Here is a 20,420-nt window from a genome sequence, read left to right as displayed (position 1 = left end):
TGCTGCACATAAGGAAACTTAAACAAATTCTGAAGATTCTCTGCAACTCAAGTCCGGGCAGGCTGCTGAAAATTCTTTTTGTCCAAGACTCATGCCCCATTAACAATTTGTAACAAATACAATTTGTTATATTTTATCTTTAAAACTTTTTAGAGAAAAAGATCAAGAGAAACGAATGACTACCTAAAAATTAATTTAGAAACGCGCATGTTTCAGTTTTAAACTTAAGTTGTGATCTCTATCAATTATCTCAGCGCATGATTTTCATTGCTCTACCAATCGGAAAGAAATCAAAGTAATCTTCGGGATAACTTTTTGTCGTTTAGATGGTTCAATTTTTGCGTCCATTGGAGTCTTTCGACGAAAACCTACTTTACAATTCGCGATTTGTATATTTCACTATGAAACAACATGCAAAACGAAATGTGAGCGGCAATTACGAATTGGAATTCAACTGCAGACGGTTCGAAGACCGAATCGATCAAGAACAGCATCGATGCAAAGACAATTGGTCTTATTTTCCTATCAAAAATGTACCATCTGAGGGCAGACAAATTTCAATGAAAATTAACAGTAAGTTTAAAAATTCTAAGTCTTTTTTACAGGAAAAAAATAATTTTAGGCTTTTCAAGACGTTGTCGGGTATGGGTTGACATATTTAAGGGCTATGGTTATAAACTTTATTGAATTAAGACAATTCGCTTTAAATTTTAAAACATGGTAAAAGGATCGCACTTCAAATCGAATTTCTCAGTTGCTTTTCTTTTTTGCCAGTATTTAAAAAGCAGTTTTTTAAGTTGTTACTTGGAAAAAGTTGTCAAATTTGGAAAAAGAAAAAGATGTCGACAACAAAACTTGAAAAAGGGAATGATAAACGTAATTTAAAACTAGGAAAATTGATGTTTGTCACCCGGGTCGAGAAAAAACTGGAAAAATATGTAAGATAAGCGGTGAAAAGTTAGTTTTTTCACCGCAAATTTCGTACATAATTTTGCGGTGAGATGCGTTGAATGGCGGTGACACCTCGACCCGGGCAACAGGTAATTGTGTTTCAGGTGACCAAGCTCCTGTTCGCTTTTTGAGGATGACAAAATCGATAAATTTTTACGTCCTTATAGACGACCGCTACTCTTTAACACAAGAAATTGATAACATGCTGTCGTTTCAAACAAACAAAATAGTCAGGGCCTACGACTTTTTAAGCGAACATTTTGAATATCCGCATATCAACTTCAAACTTGCTAACGATGACGATCAACTCATAAACTTTCCAATATTACCCGAAGAAGAATTGCTTTCACTGACCAACGAAAAACAATTATCGGTCAAAATAGTCGAAGAGTTTTTGACTCTCCTTGACAATAAGTTGACAGTTTTCCTAAAGTCTGAACTCGGAGTCAACAAAGAATATCTCTTCGAATCTTTGTTGCACGATATGGTAGAAACAATTTTTTTCTTCATAACGGAAACAAGTAAACATTTGCAATCGCCGTTTTATGACCAGAAGATGTTGGATTTTGAGCTGTCTATTTTAAGACAGCGGAGAGATTTGGAAAAATTTGCAATCGGTTTGAAAGAAACGGACCGAAAAGACAGAATTATAAGACTTTGTGCCGAACGGTTTCAACAGTTATTTTATAGCGAAGATGAAATTGTCGCCAGAACCGAAACCCTCCAGTTATTAGGAATCGCTGATGGAAATCGTATCTTAAGACAAGAAAATATAGAAATTTTGTCTCGTATTTTGATATACATTGACAACAAGGAACTTTTGAAACGTATGCAAACAGCATTCGAAAGAGAGGGCGTCTATCATTTAAAGCAAAAAGTTCCACAAATGTCTCAAGATTTGCAAAAACTACTCGTATCAGCGGAAGGTCTTCAAGAATCAGAGCCTGTTATCTCGATAGTTCCTACCCAGGAACTAACTGAGTTTGTCATTGAAGAACCCACCCCAGAAATTGTCGTTGACGTTCAACCTCTGACTACGGTTGCTGTTCAAGATTTCCGACCCACTAATAATGGTTTGTACGATCCAATAAGTAGTTTAAACGATTTTTTGCCTTTCGCTTTCGAGTTCAGCTCATCAAGCGTTCACTTGAGCGGGGAATCGATTGTGCGTGAATAAAACAGAAACTGACCGCGAAAACCAAAATTTCACTTTCGGTGGTTAAAATTGTAAGTCTTTTGCTGTACAAATTTGCTTCTGTCGAGTTTTACATTTAAATTTTGATGTGTGAAATTAAATTGATTCAAGCGTATGTGAACAAAAAAATAACAGAAAAAATTGTTTCACCAGCAGTAACCAATATACTACTATTGTACAAATTGTTAATTTGTATTTGTTTTCGATTAACAGTTTATCATTGTCTCACTTTTTTTCGGTGAATCACTTTTTTTTTGGGGGGGGGGGATAAAAAACTCTCATTATTGGCCAACCACAAAAATGACAATTGATGAAAAAAGATTGGTAGTTCAAACTAAAAAAAACTGCGACCGTCGCATTGCTCAACATGGTCAATTTCGGAATTTACTATTTGCCTTTTATGTGTAAGGATGAGCTCTTACTTAACCATAGCTTCAGGTTGACCATAGCCTGACCAATGTTGGCTGCAAAAATGGTACCATGTGAAAGTCTCAGACGCAAAAAAAGTGGCCATGGTCATCAAAAAAAGAGCATTCATGCTCACCAAATGAACAGTCTGAGATGTGGGGAATAATTGAAAAAGAATAATAGAAAAAGGACAGCTGAGAGCAGGCTACTGCTAACACTCTGCAGCCTGAAAGCCTAATGCTGCTCCGCCGCGATTACGCAGAAACATATTTATTTATTTTATGCGCAAGTGTATAAAAAGCTGAAAAAGTGTAGCAGTGCTAAATACAATACAAACTCGAAATTTTAGTGCTATATGATGCAATTCTATTGTGCTTAGTATATGTCGACATAGTGAATCAACAAATCACGCTACGCCAGTTGACAAGCGGTATAAATCAGCACTATAAAAAGCGGTGAATTTGTTCTAGAAGCACTTTTTTCCAACTTTGCGAGGAAACAATGCATTGGCAGGTGATTCAGGCCCGGCAGCAGAGGGAAAACTGCCAAAAACAACAAGCTCAGCTGATCGCGTGGGCTAAATGCTCAGCTATATAGCTCGAGCAGTGAAAACTAATGCTTAGCTTATTTCGTCGCATTAATAAAACATACAATTATGCGCTATATTACTTGGTAATGACTGTAACTAAGTTAATTTTTCCAATTATCCGAGCATAATTTTTACTAAAAAAACAGATGATATGTTTAGCTTATTTACATTTTCAAAAAAATTCCGAAAACAAATGACGATATTGTAGGCAATCATTGTGAGCTAACATTTTAATTTTTATCCTCAATATTTACGAACATTCTCCGGACAGAAAAGTGTTTTATTTGTTTATAAAAATCCTCCCATTACTTTATTCGGTTAACTCAGCATTGAAAGTCAGTGGATGACTCTGGGGAAGTACGAAATCAAATGAAAATGGTTTTATTCGCTCTTCCGCTTAAGAATATTGAAGGATTGGCATAAAAACTTTAAAAACAAAACATGGCTCATGTTTATGCTTTTCTAGTTTCAAGTGCAAGTGTGAACAAAGACCTTGTATTGAGTTTTCTTCTAATTGCAATGAATTTTATCTTAGACTGATTTAGCAAATTGAAACAATAAAAAATTCAAAACAATACTTTTCGTTCATTCTCCAGGTTTTTTAAAACGAAAGAAAATTAGCAGATATTTCTATATTTTTGAAGTCGTAATTTTAAAGTTATTTCTCTGATTTGAGTTATATTTATACAAAAAAATTTTATTTATATAAAAAATAATCAGAAATATGAAAAAGGGGAACTCTTTAAAATTTCGAAGGAATAATTAAAAAGGAAAAAACCACCGCTCGGGGAAGGGGGGATTGACAGATCTGGTTGTAGTTTATGATAAAATCAAAGACAAACAATTGTGATAAGATTAGTTGGGCTGAATGGATATTTGTCAACAAAATCTGTTTTACAGCTTCCAGCCTAAAAACTAGCAAATTAAACTAATGGACCAAAAATCTTCAAATAATTAATTTTTTCTTTTTTTCTTCGTTTTCATTGAAAAATTATTTTAACCGTCTGCCTGTTTTCTACTGTTTAAAATCTATTTTACCGACCATGTTTTTTATAAATTGATAAGATTTTTTTCGGAAAATTGAAAATTTCAGGCACTTTAGAGCTCTCAAAATAGCAAATCAACTCCGAAAATGTAAAAACAACAGCAGAAAAGTGGCTTCTTTTCTAAATTTTAGTGTTGTTACTGCGAGTTCTTTTTTTCTTCTTATTTCATGAGAATTAAACAATTCATTTTTTTCAAAATTTTGGAGACGTTAAAACAACCGGTTTCATAAAATGACCATCAAGTCAAACAAAACCATTAATGAAAAGTAGAAATGAAAAATTTTTGTCATCTTTTTATTTTTATTCTTTACAGACATCTTTTTTTCCACCGGAAACTGTCTGAAGTTTAGTGAAGTGTGAGGAACCTCGAGTAAAATTCAGAAGCCAAACAAACAATAATAATGTTTTTTTGGCTGTGAGGTTTATATTTGTTTATTTGTGTGTGTGTGCTTGTTTCAGTGTAGAATTTCAAAATGTTTCTATTCTTTTTGGTGTCGATTTTAATATTTCTGTGTTTGTCTTTGCGTGTATGTGTGGGTATATCGTGGGAGTGTTTGTATGGTGTTTCAGGTGTGTATTGTGTATCTGGTATGTGTGTATAGGAAAAGGAGGGAAAGAGAGTTTGTATGAGAGAATTTGTTCCCTTAAACGTTGAACCCGAAGTTGGTACAGTGCAATGACTGCCAGAAATCGCAAAAAATTTCAGAAAATTTCTGCAAAATGTGGCTCTAAAAATGTCCAATGCCAAAACTGAATTTCAAATCTTTCTGATTTCGAAACTTTCTGATAACACTTCAAATATTGCATTTCAAATTTTGTGTTTATTCACAATTACGGATACAATTAACTCATGAAGTCATATAGTTTTCTTATATAAATGGATGAGCATATGTGTATTGTGTGTCTATTACGTGTCTCAGAGAGAAAGAGAGAAAAAAAATTAATATGAGAGAATTTGTACCTTTGAATGTTGGACACAAATAGAGGGAGAATGAAAAAACTGTCAGAAATCTTGAAAAACTTGCAACACTACTCAATATTTGTTATAAACAGCGGCTCTAAGTATGTCCAATACCTGTACAGCGTATTTTAAACCTCGATGTTGGCACATCTGTGAGATTTTGAAAAAAAAATATTTTTTTCGCTTTTTCTCATGAAGAATCAAAAATGAAAATGTTTTCGATGAATGTCAGAAAGTTTGTTAACAATTTTAGTGTCTTTTTTACGATTGTCGACACAATTGTACCAGAAAGATCAAAACTTTTTTACACAAAACCTATCGGATTTTCATTGAAGGGTGGCGAAACCGGAGCGAAGATCAGATGCCAAATAAAATTTTATTGACTTTTTAGTTGTGAGGTTTGTATTTGTTTGCGTGTGTTTGTGTGTGTCATTGTGTTGGTGCATGTATGATTACACATAGAGGCATATTTTCAATGTGTGTATATCTGTAAGAAAGAGAGGGGAAGAGATGTTTAATGTGAGGCATTTAGTTCCTTTAAATTTTGGGATTCAAATAGAAGCAGTGTTGGCGCCACTTCAGATCAGCTACAAAAGCCATCAAATAGCAAGAATCAACTTTTGAAACTGAAATAAACTTGAAATTCGTCAAAACTCAAAAATGGTCAAAACTGAAAAATTTAACAAGTTGGGACGGAAAATCTGTACACCCCCACCGATTTTGGGAAGGCAAAACCCGAGCAACCCGAGGTTATGGCAGACGTTTAGGGTTACCTCTAAGCTACTCATGGACCCAACGAACATTAATGCATCACACCCACAAGTGTGGCTATTAGCACTTATATGGTGCAAAATTGGCATTTTTCAATATTTTGTTATTTATTGTTAAATTTCTCAAGTTGTTTATTTTGTGATATTTTAGATGATCATTAAAGGTGAAATACCGTACACTCGAGGCATTTAGAGCCACGTAATTACATCCGTGCTTATGTCAAAAAAAGTAAAAATTGCAAGTAATTTGATATTTACTATGTAAACAATGACCTAAATCATTTTCTTGATTAACCAATCAGAGACAAGTAGCAATGATGTTATAATTGATGAATATTTGATTATTTACCTTAACCCAATTGTTTGATTATTGAAACCGTATTGTATTTAGAACCATTAGAAGCTGTTACCAAGAGCAGTTGGCTCTCAGATTGACTAAAATTTGATTCTTAACAACTTTAGTCCTTTTTGCTAAGTTTTACTAGATCTTAAGAATTTGCGAGTTCTAAGTTAGTTGATCTTACTTGACGAGGAGTTTGCAACAGTACTAGCTACTGGCTGAAGCCTAACAAACTTCAGCACGAGATTGAACATAGATTATCACTCAGGATTTTCTTAACTGCAATAAACAAAATTAAAATTACAGTCCTTTAAATACGTCCGAACGACTAATTATTTCTGCGAGATCGTTAGTCAATCGAACCCTGTGAAGAATCACGCCGGCGTTAAACTCGAGAACCAGGCTTTGATACATCGGTTCCGCTGATGTTCTTGAACAGCCGCAACATTTGGTCCGCCGACCCGGACAACAACAACAGCAGTTACACGAACAGCAACGAATCTTCGATTCAACCTGGTGGACCAAAACACAACCAGCAACGATGGCAAGCAAAAGTCCCAACAGACACTGGAAGACAGCTGATTGGAAAGCAAGTGGTCAACTCAAGACGTTAGAGAAAGAGCAAGCTGACCTACTCAAGTCCTTCTCCAGACACCTCAACGAGCTAGAAGGCTACCTGACACAAAACAAAACAATGACACCCGAATGTGCTTTTCGATGTTTCTTCGAGACATACGACAACTTGGACGACAACCGACAACAGCAGAGGTTACTATTAAAACCAAAGTATTTTGAAAGCTTTGACAATGACACCAAGCGTATGTTAGAAGAAAAGAGTAAAGTTTTGCGATGGGTAGTTGACAAAGTACCAGATCCCCAAAATATTGAAGATTGTTGCGCAATAGTCGTCAACTACCGGAAAGACACATTGCGATGGTACAATATATTGGAAGATTTTGTTCCAATCGAGAACGAATTGGTAGAACTCGAAAAAAAATTGAAATCAGAAAATTTAAGCGATTCCAAAAAACAGATACTGTGCGATCAGGCGGAACGGTTATTAGAAAAGCGAGATGAAATTTGCGCAGAAGCTATTCGAATATTGAAGACAGAGAGTTGTCCCCATGGGTCTGCGAATTTCAGTAAAGCTAGGAGTCACTATCAGAACCTGATCAAACTGTACAGGCTCAGCAAGGATTGTGGAAACCAAACATCGTTAGTGTCAACTCCATCGACTGGTGACAAAGACCCAAACGATGAGACTGTAATTGATACAAGAAATGGAGCAATAGAAAACGCTGAGGAGAACGCGAAGGTCTCTTCCAAGCATTCTGCTACAAATGGAAGCAGAAAACAACCCAGTATTGCCAACTCGCGATCATCAAAGAGGCGACAGATCGAAGAAATGGAGCTTGAAAACCTAAAAGCAAAAAAAAAACAGAGCAACGACTGCGAGAGCGCCAGTTGAAGTTAGAGCAGGAGCGTGAAGAAATAGAACTTCGTTGCCAGCAAGAAGAGTTACGTTTACAACAAAAGCAACAACAATAACAACAACAACAACAACAACAAGAACAGGGATTTCATCTAAAGATGCAACAACAAGAAGTCGAACTGCGTTTTCGACAGCATGAGCGAGACTTTGAAATTGAAAGAAAGAAAGCACGGGAAGACGAAGAACAAAGACGTCTGAAACTTGAGCTCACCAAAGGAAGCTCAAGGATATCTGGATCAGTGGCAGATGAGATAGAAAGTGTTGGATCGAGACGCAATCAAGAAAGAACAGCAGGGTGGGCAGAATCAGTGGCTCAACAGTCTGTCCCTAGACGGCTCTATCTCCAAATGATGTTATCGACCCTCCAACGAATGTCACCAAGGACAGAGCTGACAAACGTTTCAGCACTTACCCGAAAACTACCCCGCTGTTCCAACCAGGCAAAAGACTTTTCTCAACGCAACTGGCTGAACCCAGCATTCTCAAGAAACCAGAAATCCGTAAACCAAATAGAGTAACGGACCCACCAGCACCGCCGTTGACAAGGACGACGTTTCAGCAGCAGGGAACGTCAGCAGTTCAAGACAGAAACAGGAGTCAGAGTCCCATTAACAACCTTCAAAACAGTTCTGCCTAGAGCAAAAACAGGAACACAATGAATCACACCACTCCCCAAGTCATCTACCAATCAGTACCAAGCAGTGGTGCTAGTGGCTTGCCAAAACTAAAACTGACTGAGTCTTCAGGAGACCCCCTGGAGTGGCCAGAGTGGTCAGGTCTTTTTGATGTTGTTGTTCATCAAAAGCCAATCAGCGATACAGAAAAGATGCGATACCTCAAGACCAGTCTCACGGGTCAAGCAAAAGCAGCAATATCGGGAATGGGATTCAGCTCGCAATCATACTATCACGCTTGGGATATACTCTGTGAGAATTATGGCAGATCAGATGTCATAGTCAATGCTCAATTCAAGAAAATACATACTCATCCTCCAATTCGACACGACAATTCTACGAGCATCGTCATATTTGCAAATGTGGTTACAAGTGTGGTAAACGTTTTGACCCAACTTGGATACACATCCGACCTAGAATCAGAAGGAGGGCTAAGTTCAACAACGAGAAAACTTTTCCGCAACTGAGAGAACAGTGGTTGCAATATATGCGAGATCGTCGACTACTGAGAAGCAACCTGATTGTTTTCAGAGAGTGACTTGCCTCCAAAGCTGTAATTCACGAGAACTTGTTAGCACAGACAAACTCGTCGTTTGACAGAAACAAATGTCAAAGCCGTGATAAACCGAAAACGAGTGCCTTTGCTTCAAACGCCGAAGAGTCGAGCAAACCCAAGAATTTTGAATGTCCCTTCAAAAACGGGCAACATCCTATTTGGAAATGTGAAACGTTTAAATCACTGAAAGTAAATGAACGAGGAGAGCATGTCCAGAAGTTTCGACTGTGTTTCAATTTTTTGAAACCAGGTCAATTGTCGAAGGACTGCAGAAGCAGGACCTGCAGTGTACCAAGCTGTGGAAGGCGGCACACCAGGTTTTTGCACAGAGAACTACCGAAGAAAGAAACTACAAAGAATGTCTCAGAAGCTAAAACTGCAGTAGCAGCTATCATCACGCAAGGAGGACTCCCATTGGTACGAACCAAGCTGACAAACAGAGACATAAGCCTAAATGTACTAGCAATGTGTGATTCGGGATAGTCAATCTCATTTGTGGACAAATCTGAGATTCTTGAGCTGCCGCAACATTTGGTCCGCCGACCCGGACAACAACAACAGCAGTTACACGAACAGCAACGAATCTTCAATTCAACCTGGTGGACCAAAACACAACCAGCAACGATGGCAAGCATAAGTCCCAACAGACACTGGAAGACAGCTGATTGGAGACAGTACTGGAAGGCAAGTGGTCAACTCAAGACGTTAGAGAAAGAGCGAACTGACCTACTCAAGTCCTTCTCCAGACACCTCAACGAGCTAGAAGGCTACCTGACACAAAACAAAACAATGACAGCCGAATGTGCTTATCGATGTTTCTTCGAGACATACGACAACTCGGAAGACAACCGACAACAGCAGAGGCTACTATTAAAACTAAAGTATTTGGAAAGCTTTGACAATGACACCAAGCGTATGTTAGAAGAAAAGAGTAAAGTTTTGCGATGGGTAGTTGACAAAGTACCAGATCTCCAAGATATTGAAGATTGTTGCGCAGTAGTCGTCGACTACCGGAATGACACATTGCGATGGTACAATATATTGGAAGATTCTGCTCCAATCAAGAACCAATTGGTAGAACTCGAAAAAAAATTGAAGTCAAAAAATTTAGGCAATTCCGAAAAACAGATACTGTGTGATCAGGCGGAACGGTTATTAGAAAAGCGAGATGAAATTTGCGCAGAAGCTATTCGAATATTGAGGACAGAGAGTTGTCCCCATGGGTTTGCGAATTTCAGTAAAGCTAGGAGTCACTATCTGAACCTGATCAAACAGTACAGGCTCAGCAAGGATTGTGGAAACCAAACATCGTTAGTGTCAACTCCATCGACTGGTGACAAAGACCCAAACGATGAGACTGTAATTGATACAGGAAATGGAGCAATAGAAATAGCTGAGGAGAACGCGGAGGTCTCTTCCAAGCATTCTGCTACAAATGGAAGCAGAAAACAACCCAGTATTGCCAAATCGCGATCATCAAAGAGGCGACAGATCGAAGAAATGGAGCTTGAAAACCTAAAAGCAAAGAAAAAAAACAGAGCAACGACTGCGAGAGCGCCAGTTGGAGTTAGAGCAAGAGCGTGAAGAAATATAACTTCGTCGCCAGTAAGAAGAGTTACGTTTACAACAACAGCAACAACAATAACAACAACAACAACAACAACAACAACAAGAACAGGAGTTTCATCTAAAGATGTAACGACAAGAAGACGAACTGCGTTTTCGACAGCATGAGCGAGCCCTTGAAATTGAAAGAAAGAAAGTACGGGAAGACGAAGAACAAAGACGTCTGAAACTTGATCTCACCAAAGGAAGCTCAAGGGTATCTGGATCAGTGGCAGATGAGATAGAAAGTGTTGGATCGAGACGCAATCAAGAAAGAACAGCAGGGTGGGCAGAATCAGTGGCTCAACAGTCTGTCCCTAGACGGCCCTATCTCCAAATGATGTTATCGACCCTCCAAGGAATGTCACCAAGGACAGAGTTGACAAACGTTTCAGCACTTACCCGAAAACTATCCCGCTGTTCCAACCAGGCGAAAGACTTTTCTCAACGCAACGGGCTGAACCCAGCATTCTCAAGAAACCAGAAATCCGTAAACCAAATAGAGTAACGGACCCACCAGCACCACTGTTGACAAGGACGACGTTTCAGCAGCAGGGAACGTCAGCAGTTCAAGACAGAAACAGGAGTTAGAGTCCCATTAACAACCTTCGAAACAGGTCTGCCGAGAGCGGAAACAGGAGCACAATGAATCACACCACTCCCCAAGTCATCTACCAATCAGTACCAAGCAGTGGTACTAGTGGCTTGCCAAAACTAAAGCTGACTGAGTCTTCAGGAGACCCCCTGGAGTGGCCAGAGTGGTCAGGTCTTTTCAATGTTGTTGTTCATCAAAAGCCAATCAGCGATACAGAAAAGATGCGATACCTCAAGACCAGTCTCACGGGTCAAGCAAAAGCAGCAATATCGGGAATGGGATTCAGCTTGCAATCATACTATCACGCTTGGGATATACTCTGTGAGAATTATGGCAGATCAGATGTCATAGTCAATGCTCAATTCAGGAAATTACATACTCATTCTCCAATTCGACACGACAATTCTACGAGCATCGTCAGATTTGCAAATGTGGTTACAAACATTTTGACCCAACTTGGATACACATCCGACCTAGAATCAGAAAGAGGGCTAAGTTCAACAACAAGAAAAGTTTCTCCGCAACTGAGAGAACAGTGGTTGCAGTATATGCGAGATCGTCGACTACTGAGAAGCAACCTGATTGTTTTCAGAGAGTGGCTTGCCTCCAAAGCTGTAATTCACGAGGACTTGTTAGCACAGACAAACTCGTCGTTTGACAGAAACAAATGTCAAAGCCGTGATAAACCGAAGACGAGTACCTTTGCTTCAAACGCTGAAGATTCGAATAAACCCAAGAATTTTGCATGTCCCTTCAAAGACGGGCAACATCCTATTTGGACGTGTGAAAAGCTTAAATCACTGAAAGTAAATGAACGACGTGAGCATGTCCAGAAGTTTCCACTGTGTTTCAATTGTTTGAAACCAGGTCGCATGTCGAAGGACTGCAGAAGCAGGACCTGCAGTGTACCCAGCTGTGGAAGGCGGCACAACAGGCTTTTGCACAGCGAACTACGAAGAAGGAAACTACAAAGAATGTCTCAGATGCTACAACTGCAGTAGCAACTAACATCACCCAAGGAGGACTCCCAGTGGTACGAATCAAGCTGACAAACAGAGACTTAAGCCTAAATATACTAGCAATGTGTGATTCCGGATCGTCAATCTCATTTGTCGACAAATCAGTGATGTCAAATCTCCAACTCCAAGGACGAAAAGTATCTCTATCAGTAGCAGGGATCTATGGCTCACAAGACGTCAAGACGGAAATAGTGCTGATAGCTGTTTCAGCGCATGAGAAGTCTCGACCATTGACAACAGTGCAATTCTATGTGCACGAGAAACTGAAGTTGGGTGACTAGATTGTGGAGCTGCAAGAGTTGAAAGACTGCTACCCACATTTGAGGAATTTGCCAGATCAGAGCTACAATCTAAACGATGTTCAAGTGATTCTTGGACAAGATTGTTAAGACATTCATCACCCTTTTGAATTCAAGAAGTCAGAAGACAAACCTGCGCGATGGGCAGTGAAATCAAAGATTGACTGGGCCTTAAGTGGTCCGCTACCAGCGAAGCAGGCAGCAACTCTTGCCACAACAGCAACATCAATTGCAGATGATAAACTAGCAAACCAGTTGAGTAAGTGGTGGGATATCGAGTCCTACGCTTCAAACTGCGATGTCACCGGATATTCGAAGGAGGAAGAACGAGCAATCAAGACGTTGGAGCAAACAACGCGATTCAACGGTGAAAGATATGAAGTAGGACTTCTCTGGCGAGAGGACGAAGTGAAGTGACCGAACAACTTCTACTCTGCAATGGGGCAGCTCAAGTACCTAGAACGACGCCTGCAGTAAGACGAAATACTAAAAAAGCGGTACCAAGAAACCATTGACACAGATGTCAACGCTGGATACGTTCGGAAAGTAGATCAAGCTGAACTGAATGAAACCAAAGACAAACTGCAATGGTATTTACCACATCATCCTGTCATAAAACCGCATAAACCCGAAAAGGTTAGAAGAGTATGCAACGCAGCAGCAAAGTTTCAAGGTGTAGCCCTAATTGACAAACTTCTACCGGGGCCAGACCTGTTGCAGAGTCTAATCGGAATTATTTTTCGCTTCCGAGAACACCAAATAGCTTTATCAGCCTACATAGAAGCAATGTTTCTTCAAGTTGCTGCCCCAAACGATGACAGTCGATGTTTACGATTTCTCTGGCGACAATATCCAGAGCAAAAAATAGAAGTCTACGAGTATACACGACACGTTTTTGGGGCGAAGAACTCGCCGACTTGTGCAAATTACGCTTTGCATCAAGTGGCGAAAGATAACGCGAAAGAAGACGAAAATCTTGTCAAAGCAGTCCAGCGAAAGTTTTACATTGACGACTTCCTCAAATCAGTCAGAACACCTCAAGAAGCGGTTGAAATCTACCAGAAAGTTAGAGACATCCTCATCAAAGGTGGATTCAATTTGACGAAATGGATAACAAGTGACGAAGAAGTCAAGTCACAGATCCCAGAGACAGACAGGTCAACGAAAATTGTGAAAACTTTCGAAGCAGAACCACAATCATCTTCAATCCTAGGACTCAACTGGAATGTAGACACAGACAGTCTCATTGTCTGTCGTGGAACTGAGCAAGAAGTTCCAGCAAAAATAACTCAGAGAATTGTCCTATCCTTTGTCTCAGCAGTGTTCGACCCACTTGGGATATGTTCACCCTTCACCATACAAATGCGATTTCTACTCAAAAGCATTTGGGCAGAAACGGGACAAGCATGGGACAAAGAGTTGTCAGCAGAACACTCAAAACTGTTCAGTGATTGGTGCTCTGAGTTGAGAGAAATAAGGACGATGTCGATAAATCGCCTTTATTTTGAAAACGGATGCACAAACCTGAGACTTCACATCCTTACAGATGCATCAGAGGAAACAATGTGCATTGTAGCATATCTGCAAGATGAAGCAACGCTAAAATTAACATATGTAATAGGGAAATGCCGTGTGGCACCCATCAGACACATGACGATACCGAAGTTAGAACTTCAAGCCGCAGTCTACGGAGTTCGTCTCAGAATGCAGATTCTAAACGAGCATGATGTCAGAATTGACAAAATCTATCATTGGACCGACTCATCAACAGTGCTACAGTGGCTACAGGCAGCGCACAAGAAACAACAAGTGTTCGTTGCAAACAGAGCAGCGGAAATACTGGAAAACTCATCGATGGATCATTGGAGACACGTCAAAGGTGTCGAAAACCCAGCCGACATTGGAACCCGAAGAATGTTCATCGAAGGCCTCAAAGAGTCCGGATCGTTAAACGGGCCGGCATGGCTCCAGGCAGATGAAGAAATGTGGCCGACGCCCTGGTGCCAAGTGAACGAACTCGAACCCGAGAAAGTTACGAGTACTGTAGCAACAGAAACAAAGCTAGAACAACTATTTGACTGGAGACGATACAGTACTTTCAATCGAATTAGAAACTTCATTGCCTATTGCATGAGGTTCAAGACGAAGCAGAATGGTACCCTCAAAGCCGACGAAATTCATCAAGCAGAGCAAATACTTTTTCGATTTTTTCAAAACGAAAGCTTCCCGAATGTTTCGAAGTCTATAGCAAACAGCAAAGAAATCTCCAAAACAATAAACATTGCCAAATTGTCACTCTTCATAGAGGAAGATGGAACAATTAGAGTGAAAGGCCGACTGAAGCATTCAAACCTTGATTACAATGCAAAACATCCAATATTGTTAACAGCAAAACATCCAGTTGTACAACTTCTGTTGGAGAAAGCACATCGAGACAACCTTCATGAGGGCACAGAGTACGTGAGAAACATGCTCCCCCAAGAGTACTGGATCATCGGGCTGAGAAGTGCATCAAGAAAAATCAAGTCGAGATGCATCAAATGCAGACACAGGAACGCCAACCCAATTCACCCACCGATGGCGGATCTACCCCGAGAACGACTTGATGAACCTGTGTTCCCATTCACCCATACCGGAGTCGACTACTTCGGACCCTTTGAAGTCAAGTTCATACGACGTACCTTGAAAAGATGGTGCTGCCTTTTCACTTGCCTGACAACCAGAGCAGTACACATCGAAGTCGCACAGTCATTGGACACCGAGTCATGTCTAGCTGCAGTGACAAGATTCATTGCAAGACGTGGCTACCCAAGTACTATCATTAGTGACAACGGAACAAATTTTGTTGGAGCAGCCAATGAGCTTAATACATTCATGAACGAGTGGGGCAAAGCAAAGTATTGTTTGAGAGTGACTTAGCACAGAAAAAGATTGTTTGGAAATTCAATCCTCTTGGAGCTCCTCACTTTGGTGGAGTCTGGGAAAGACTGGTTCAAAGTTGCAAGAAAGTCATGATTGCAATCTTGGACAACCGAAGCCTCACCGACGAGGTACTCAGCACAACAATGTGTCTTGTAGAGCAGACTCTCAACGCAAGACCCCTGACAGCAGTAAGTGACGACCCTGAAGATTTGACAGCACTCACACCTAATCATTTCTAGCTAGGACGCGAGTGCACCATTCATGCCATCCAGTGAAAGCTAGAATGACCTGAGAAATTCATTCAAATTGGCTCAAGCATATGCCGACATGATCTGGAAAAGATGGACTCGTGAATATCTTCCACAATGGAACCAGAGATCGAAGTGGTCAAAAGAACATGTGCGAAACCTGAAAGAAGGCGAATTAGTATGGCTAGTAGATGACTCTGTGAAACGCTGTGAATACAAACTTGGACGAATCATTGAGAACTCCACTGGCAAAGACGGAGTTGTTAGATCAGCGAGAGTCAAAATGGCACATAGACAGCTAAACCGGCCAGTCGTTAAGTTAGCGCCAGTATTCTAAGATGGTGTTTCCGAGATCGAAAACAAGGCCGGCGATGTTGGCGCCACCTCAGATCAGCTACAAAAGCCATCAGATAGCAAAAATCATTTTTTGAAACTGAAAAAAACTTGAAATTTGTCAAAACTCAAAAATGGTCAAAACTGAAAAATTTTACAAGTTGGGACCGAAAATCTGTACAACCCCCCGATTTTGGGAAGGCAAAACCCGAGCAACCCGAGGTTATGGCAGACGTTTAGGGTTACCTCTAAGCTACTCATGGACCCAACGAACATTATTGCATCATACCCACAAGTGTGGCAATTAGCACTTATATGGTGCAAAATCGGCATTTTTCAATATTTTGTTATTTATTGTTAAATTCCTCTAGTTGTTTATCTTGTGATATTTTAGATGATCATTAAAGGTGAAACACCGTACATTCGAGGCATTTAGAGCCACGTAATTACCATCCGTGCTTATGTCAACAAAAGTAAATTTAGCAAGTAATTTGATATTTACTATGTAAACAATGACCTAAATCATTTTCTTGATTAACCAATCAGAGACAAGTAGCAATGATGTTATAATTGATAAATATTTGATTATTTACTTTAAACCAATTGTTTGATTAGTGAAAACGTATTGTATTTAGAACCATTAGAAACTGTTACTAAGAGCAGTTGGCTCTCAGATTGACTAAAATTTGATTCTTAACATTTTTAGTCTTTTTTGCTAAGTTTTGCTAGATCTTAAGATCTTGCGAGTTCTAAGTTAGTTGGGCTTACTTGACGAGGAGTTTGCAACAATACTAGCTACTGGCTGAAGCCTTACAAACTTCAGCTTACGAGATTGAACATAGATTATCAGTTAGGATATTCTTAACTTCAATCAACAAAATTAAAGTTACAGTCCTTTAAATACGTCCGAACGACTAATTATTTCTGCGAAATCGTTAGTCAATCGAACCCTATGAAGAACCAGGCCGGCGTAAAACTCGAGAACCAGGCTGTGATATATCGGTTCCGCTGAGATTCTTGAGCAGCCCCAACAAGCAGAGCCCAAATAATTCAGAAACCGTGAAAAATCAGAGAAATCATAAAATGTTTGATACATATTTTGACATTAAATTTGTTCAAAACTGAGTCTGTTTGTTTAAATCTTGCTCAAAACAGATCTTCGAGATTAAAAAATTTATTTGTCTCCGTGCGCTCAAGAGACATCAAAACTTACCACACTTTTCGAAGCCTTTCAAAAGGTCATTTCAAAGTTTCACGTCTTTTACAATTACGGAAAGAATTACAGCAAGCAGTGTTCCATTAGTTTTCGGGTATAATTTCGTTAGCATAAATTTGTGTGTTTGTGTGTGTGTATATTCGTGTGTTTGTGTGTAAGTGAGGGAGAAAAAAATAATGTGAGAGAGAGTTAGTTCCTTTGAAATTTGGATGCATATGGAAGCAGAGTTCAAAATTAGATAAATTACATATTTTTTGCTACAAATAGCGTCTCCTAATAAGGCCAATGCCGAAAGTGTGTGTTTTTAATTGTTGATGATGACACATCTGCGGGTCTTTTTTGCTGTCGGGCTTGTATTTGCTTGTTTGTCTGTGTGTGTGTTGGATTGTGTGTGCGAGAGTGTGTGTGTTTGTGTGTGTGTGTGTGTGTGTGTGGGTGTGTGAGTGTGTGTGTGTGTGTGTGTGTGTGTGAAGGGAGGGGGTTGTATGTATGCACGTGCATTTAAGTAATGTGTTTTAAGTATGTGGGTATGTGTGTGTAAAAGAGAGAAAAAAAGCTTCTGTGGGGATTTTGTGAGAGCTAGAGTTAGTTCCCTTAAATGTTGGACACAGTTTGAGGCATAGTCCAAAAATGTTTAGAAATCACAAAAAATTAAAACAAAAACGTAGTATTTGCGACAAATTGTGGCTTCCTGTTTGTCCAATGCGCGAACGGTGTATTTTTAAACCTCATGGATAACACGTCTGCAAGATTTTTAAGAAATTAACTGTCTCATTATGCTCAAGAAAAATCAAAATTGAGAGCATTTTTCGAAAAACATCAGAAAGGTGCATTTCAAAATTTATTGTGGTTTACGTTTAATCACACGATTGGCTTAAAATGACCACACCTAGCTGTTTTTTCGAAAAAATACAACAAAGACTGAATTTAACGGTGACGGACCTTGAGTTTTGAGCAATTGCCAAAAAAATTGAAAAAAGTCATAAAATGTGTGGTGATTGTGTGTTTGTATGGTTTTTCTTTATCTGTGTCGTCATATTCTACTAAGGAGCTTTTGTTCTTGTCTGCCGAAAAAAACGGCATGTTAATGGTTCTAACTGTACAAGTAATTTTCATCAAAGCATATAAGTTGTTTTTAGATACTCCCAACGATTTCTCCGAAAGAATTAATAGTCCTGCAACATTGAGAGGTTTGTTGCAACATTTTTTGCTATGCAAGGACTCGCCCGAGCCGTCTTGTTCAGTTTTGAAATCAAAAGAAACAGCGCGTTTGCGGAATGTTGTTTTTGCAAAATAACAGTATACCTTAAAAATTGGAATCGAACGTGCACACTTCCGGTCTGCAATAACTGAATTGATTTTTCAACTTTCTTTTCCTCGTGAAAATTTAACGATGCCATTTATAACTCTGATTGACAAAAAAAACATTGAGATAATTTATACTAAAATGAGCAAACATAACTTATGCTATGAAATTTTTGGTTGTGCTGAAGGCAAAATCGAATTCTGTTGTTTCGACGCATTTTTAACGAGAATTACCAAGTTAGCGAAATTCTTTTATATATAAAGTCGATTCTGTACATTTAAAAACAGTTGAGGAATATGTATTAAAAAGAAAAACGATTAAAAAAGCTATTAGAGTATAAAATTTTAATAACCATTGACGCCTAAGATGAGAGATACTATCTACAATTTGAAGTATTTTGAGCAAATTGCAGTTTTAAGAAATTTTATATAATTTAACGCATGGGTTTCTAAAATGCAACTTTAGGTGAATTTGGGCGGGTTCATTTTACAACCTTAGGGGTACATCAAAGAGAGTTACTTATATCAGCGCGCGAAGTAGACTAAACTTACTGACTCTTATTAAATATGCAATTTCACTATTTGGGTTTGAATTAAGACCAGAGAAGGTTTTTGGATGGGAATTATTACTCGTCTAACATGTTTGCATTCGACATAGAGGTACAATTATAATCTCTATCTATGTTTGTTTTCCGCTTCATATTGCCACTAAATTTAGAAAACCATCTTTTTTAAATTCAGATTTGTCGTTTTTCATTGGATGATATCAAGTACTTGTGCGCCTTGCAACATATCTGTTCCTACTCACTTTATACTCAAATGTTTCTAATGTTTTTTTGTTCAGTCAATTTTGCCGATCGATATAATCATCGTAAAGAATTGTGAGTGGTATCATTAGAAAACCCGTCCAGCGTAGAATATGGAATAAAAATGATTTTTTGATTAGGTTTCTTGCAAGGTGTTATCGATTTTTGTCCCTAATGTTTTTCAATTTTGCTAATATATGCCAAAATAGTTAACGGTAGTGTTATTGGTTTTATCTTTAAAGATAGAGGAGGGTTTTTGAATTGTTCGATCTGAGTTCTCTGGCTCGAATTAATGCTAACTTTTTCAAAATTACGACTTTTTACGTAAAAAATGGGACAACATAGACTTTTTTAGCCCGCCTTCTTTGAATTTACAAGAAGAAGACACCTAAAAACAGCGGCCATTTTCATTATAAGCTCGGAAGGAGAGCTAGTTGTGCTGCCGATAGCTTTAAAGTCTTCTGAAGTTAAAATACTGCCAGTTGTTCGCAAATCTAAACTCAATAATTATACAAAATGCATTTTTTTGATAGACTGAAAAATTTCAGTAAAAATTGATCTATTTTGCAACCATATGAACATTTAAGTGTTTTCTCAGACGCGCAGCAATGTCAGGGCTAATATTGACCTCACCATGGATCCTTTCAAAAAATTTTTTTTACATTCTTTGGGGGCGCGGCCCTTTCTTTGAAATATTTCCGCATAGAGCCGACCTTAAAATAATAAACAATAAAACTGCCTTAATTGTTTAATAATCAATTTTTGCATTGCGTGGCAACAACCCATTATTTTTTGTCAAGTCACATCTTAACGAAAAAGTTTTTCGATTGAAACGAAGAATGTCGTATATTGCCGAGTATTGTGTTTGTTTCTTGCCGGCAAATAAGGTTAAACAGGAGCCCAAAAATAATTTATATTCAGTCTAATGCAAAAAACATTATTAAAAGTTTTGGATTGGATCAATTTAAAAAAGCGACAAAAAGTTTCGTGATGTTGTGGATGTGCAAAACTAATTAAAGGCAGACAAACTATACCAAACATATAGGGATTTTCTTCATCCTAAAAATTTTCTTTTTAAATTTTAGTAAAA

At 38.7% G+C, this 20,420-nt stretch overlaps 2 protein-coding genes across 2 annotated transcripts in view; one reads left to right on the top strand and one right to left on the bottom strand.

Annotated features, from left to right (window-relative positions):
- LOC142350290 (uncharacterized) overlaps positions 1-20,420 on the bottom strand; it is a 189,067-nt gene that overhangs the window by 159,289 nt on the left and 9,358 nt on the right. The gene's annotated exons all lie outside the window — the stretch shown is intronic.
- LOC142350292 (uncharacterized) lies at positions 393-2,184 on the top strand. Its single transcript, XM_075402092.1, has 2 exons — positions 393-573; positions 1,056-2,184. The coding sequence occupies exons 1-2, from the start codon at positions 402-404 to the stop codon at positions 2,126-2,128; spliced, it is 1,245 nt and encodes a 414-aa protein (XP_075258207.1). The 5' UTR covers positions 393-401; the 3' UTR covers positions 2,129-2,184.

This window comes from Convolutriloba macropyga, chromosome 12 (assembly GCF_964194025.1).
Source record: "Convolutriloba macropyga chromosome 12, txConMacr16.3, whole genome shotgun sequence".
Taxonomy (NCBI): domain Eukaryota; kingdom Metazoa; phylum Xenacoelomorpha; order Acoela; family Convolutidae; genus Convolutriloba; species Convolutriloba macropyga.
Note: the sequence above shows the minus strand (reverse complement) of the source record. Positions and strands in the feature narration are given on the sequence as shown.

Coding starts and splice junctions, on each gene's coding strand:
- LOC142350292 (XM_075402092.1), top strand. CDS start 402: ATGAAACAACATGCAAAACGAAATGTGAGCGGCAATTACGAATTGGAA. Junction 574..1,055: donor AATTTCAATGAAAATTAACA/GTAAGTTTAAAA, acceptor ATTGTGTTTCAG/GTGACCAAGCTCCTGTTCGC.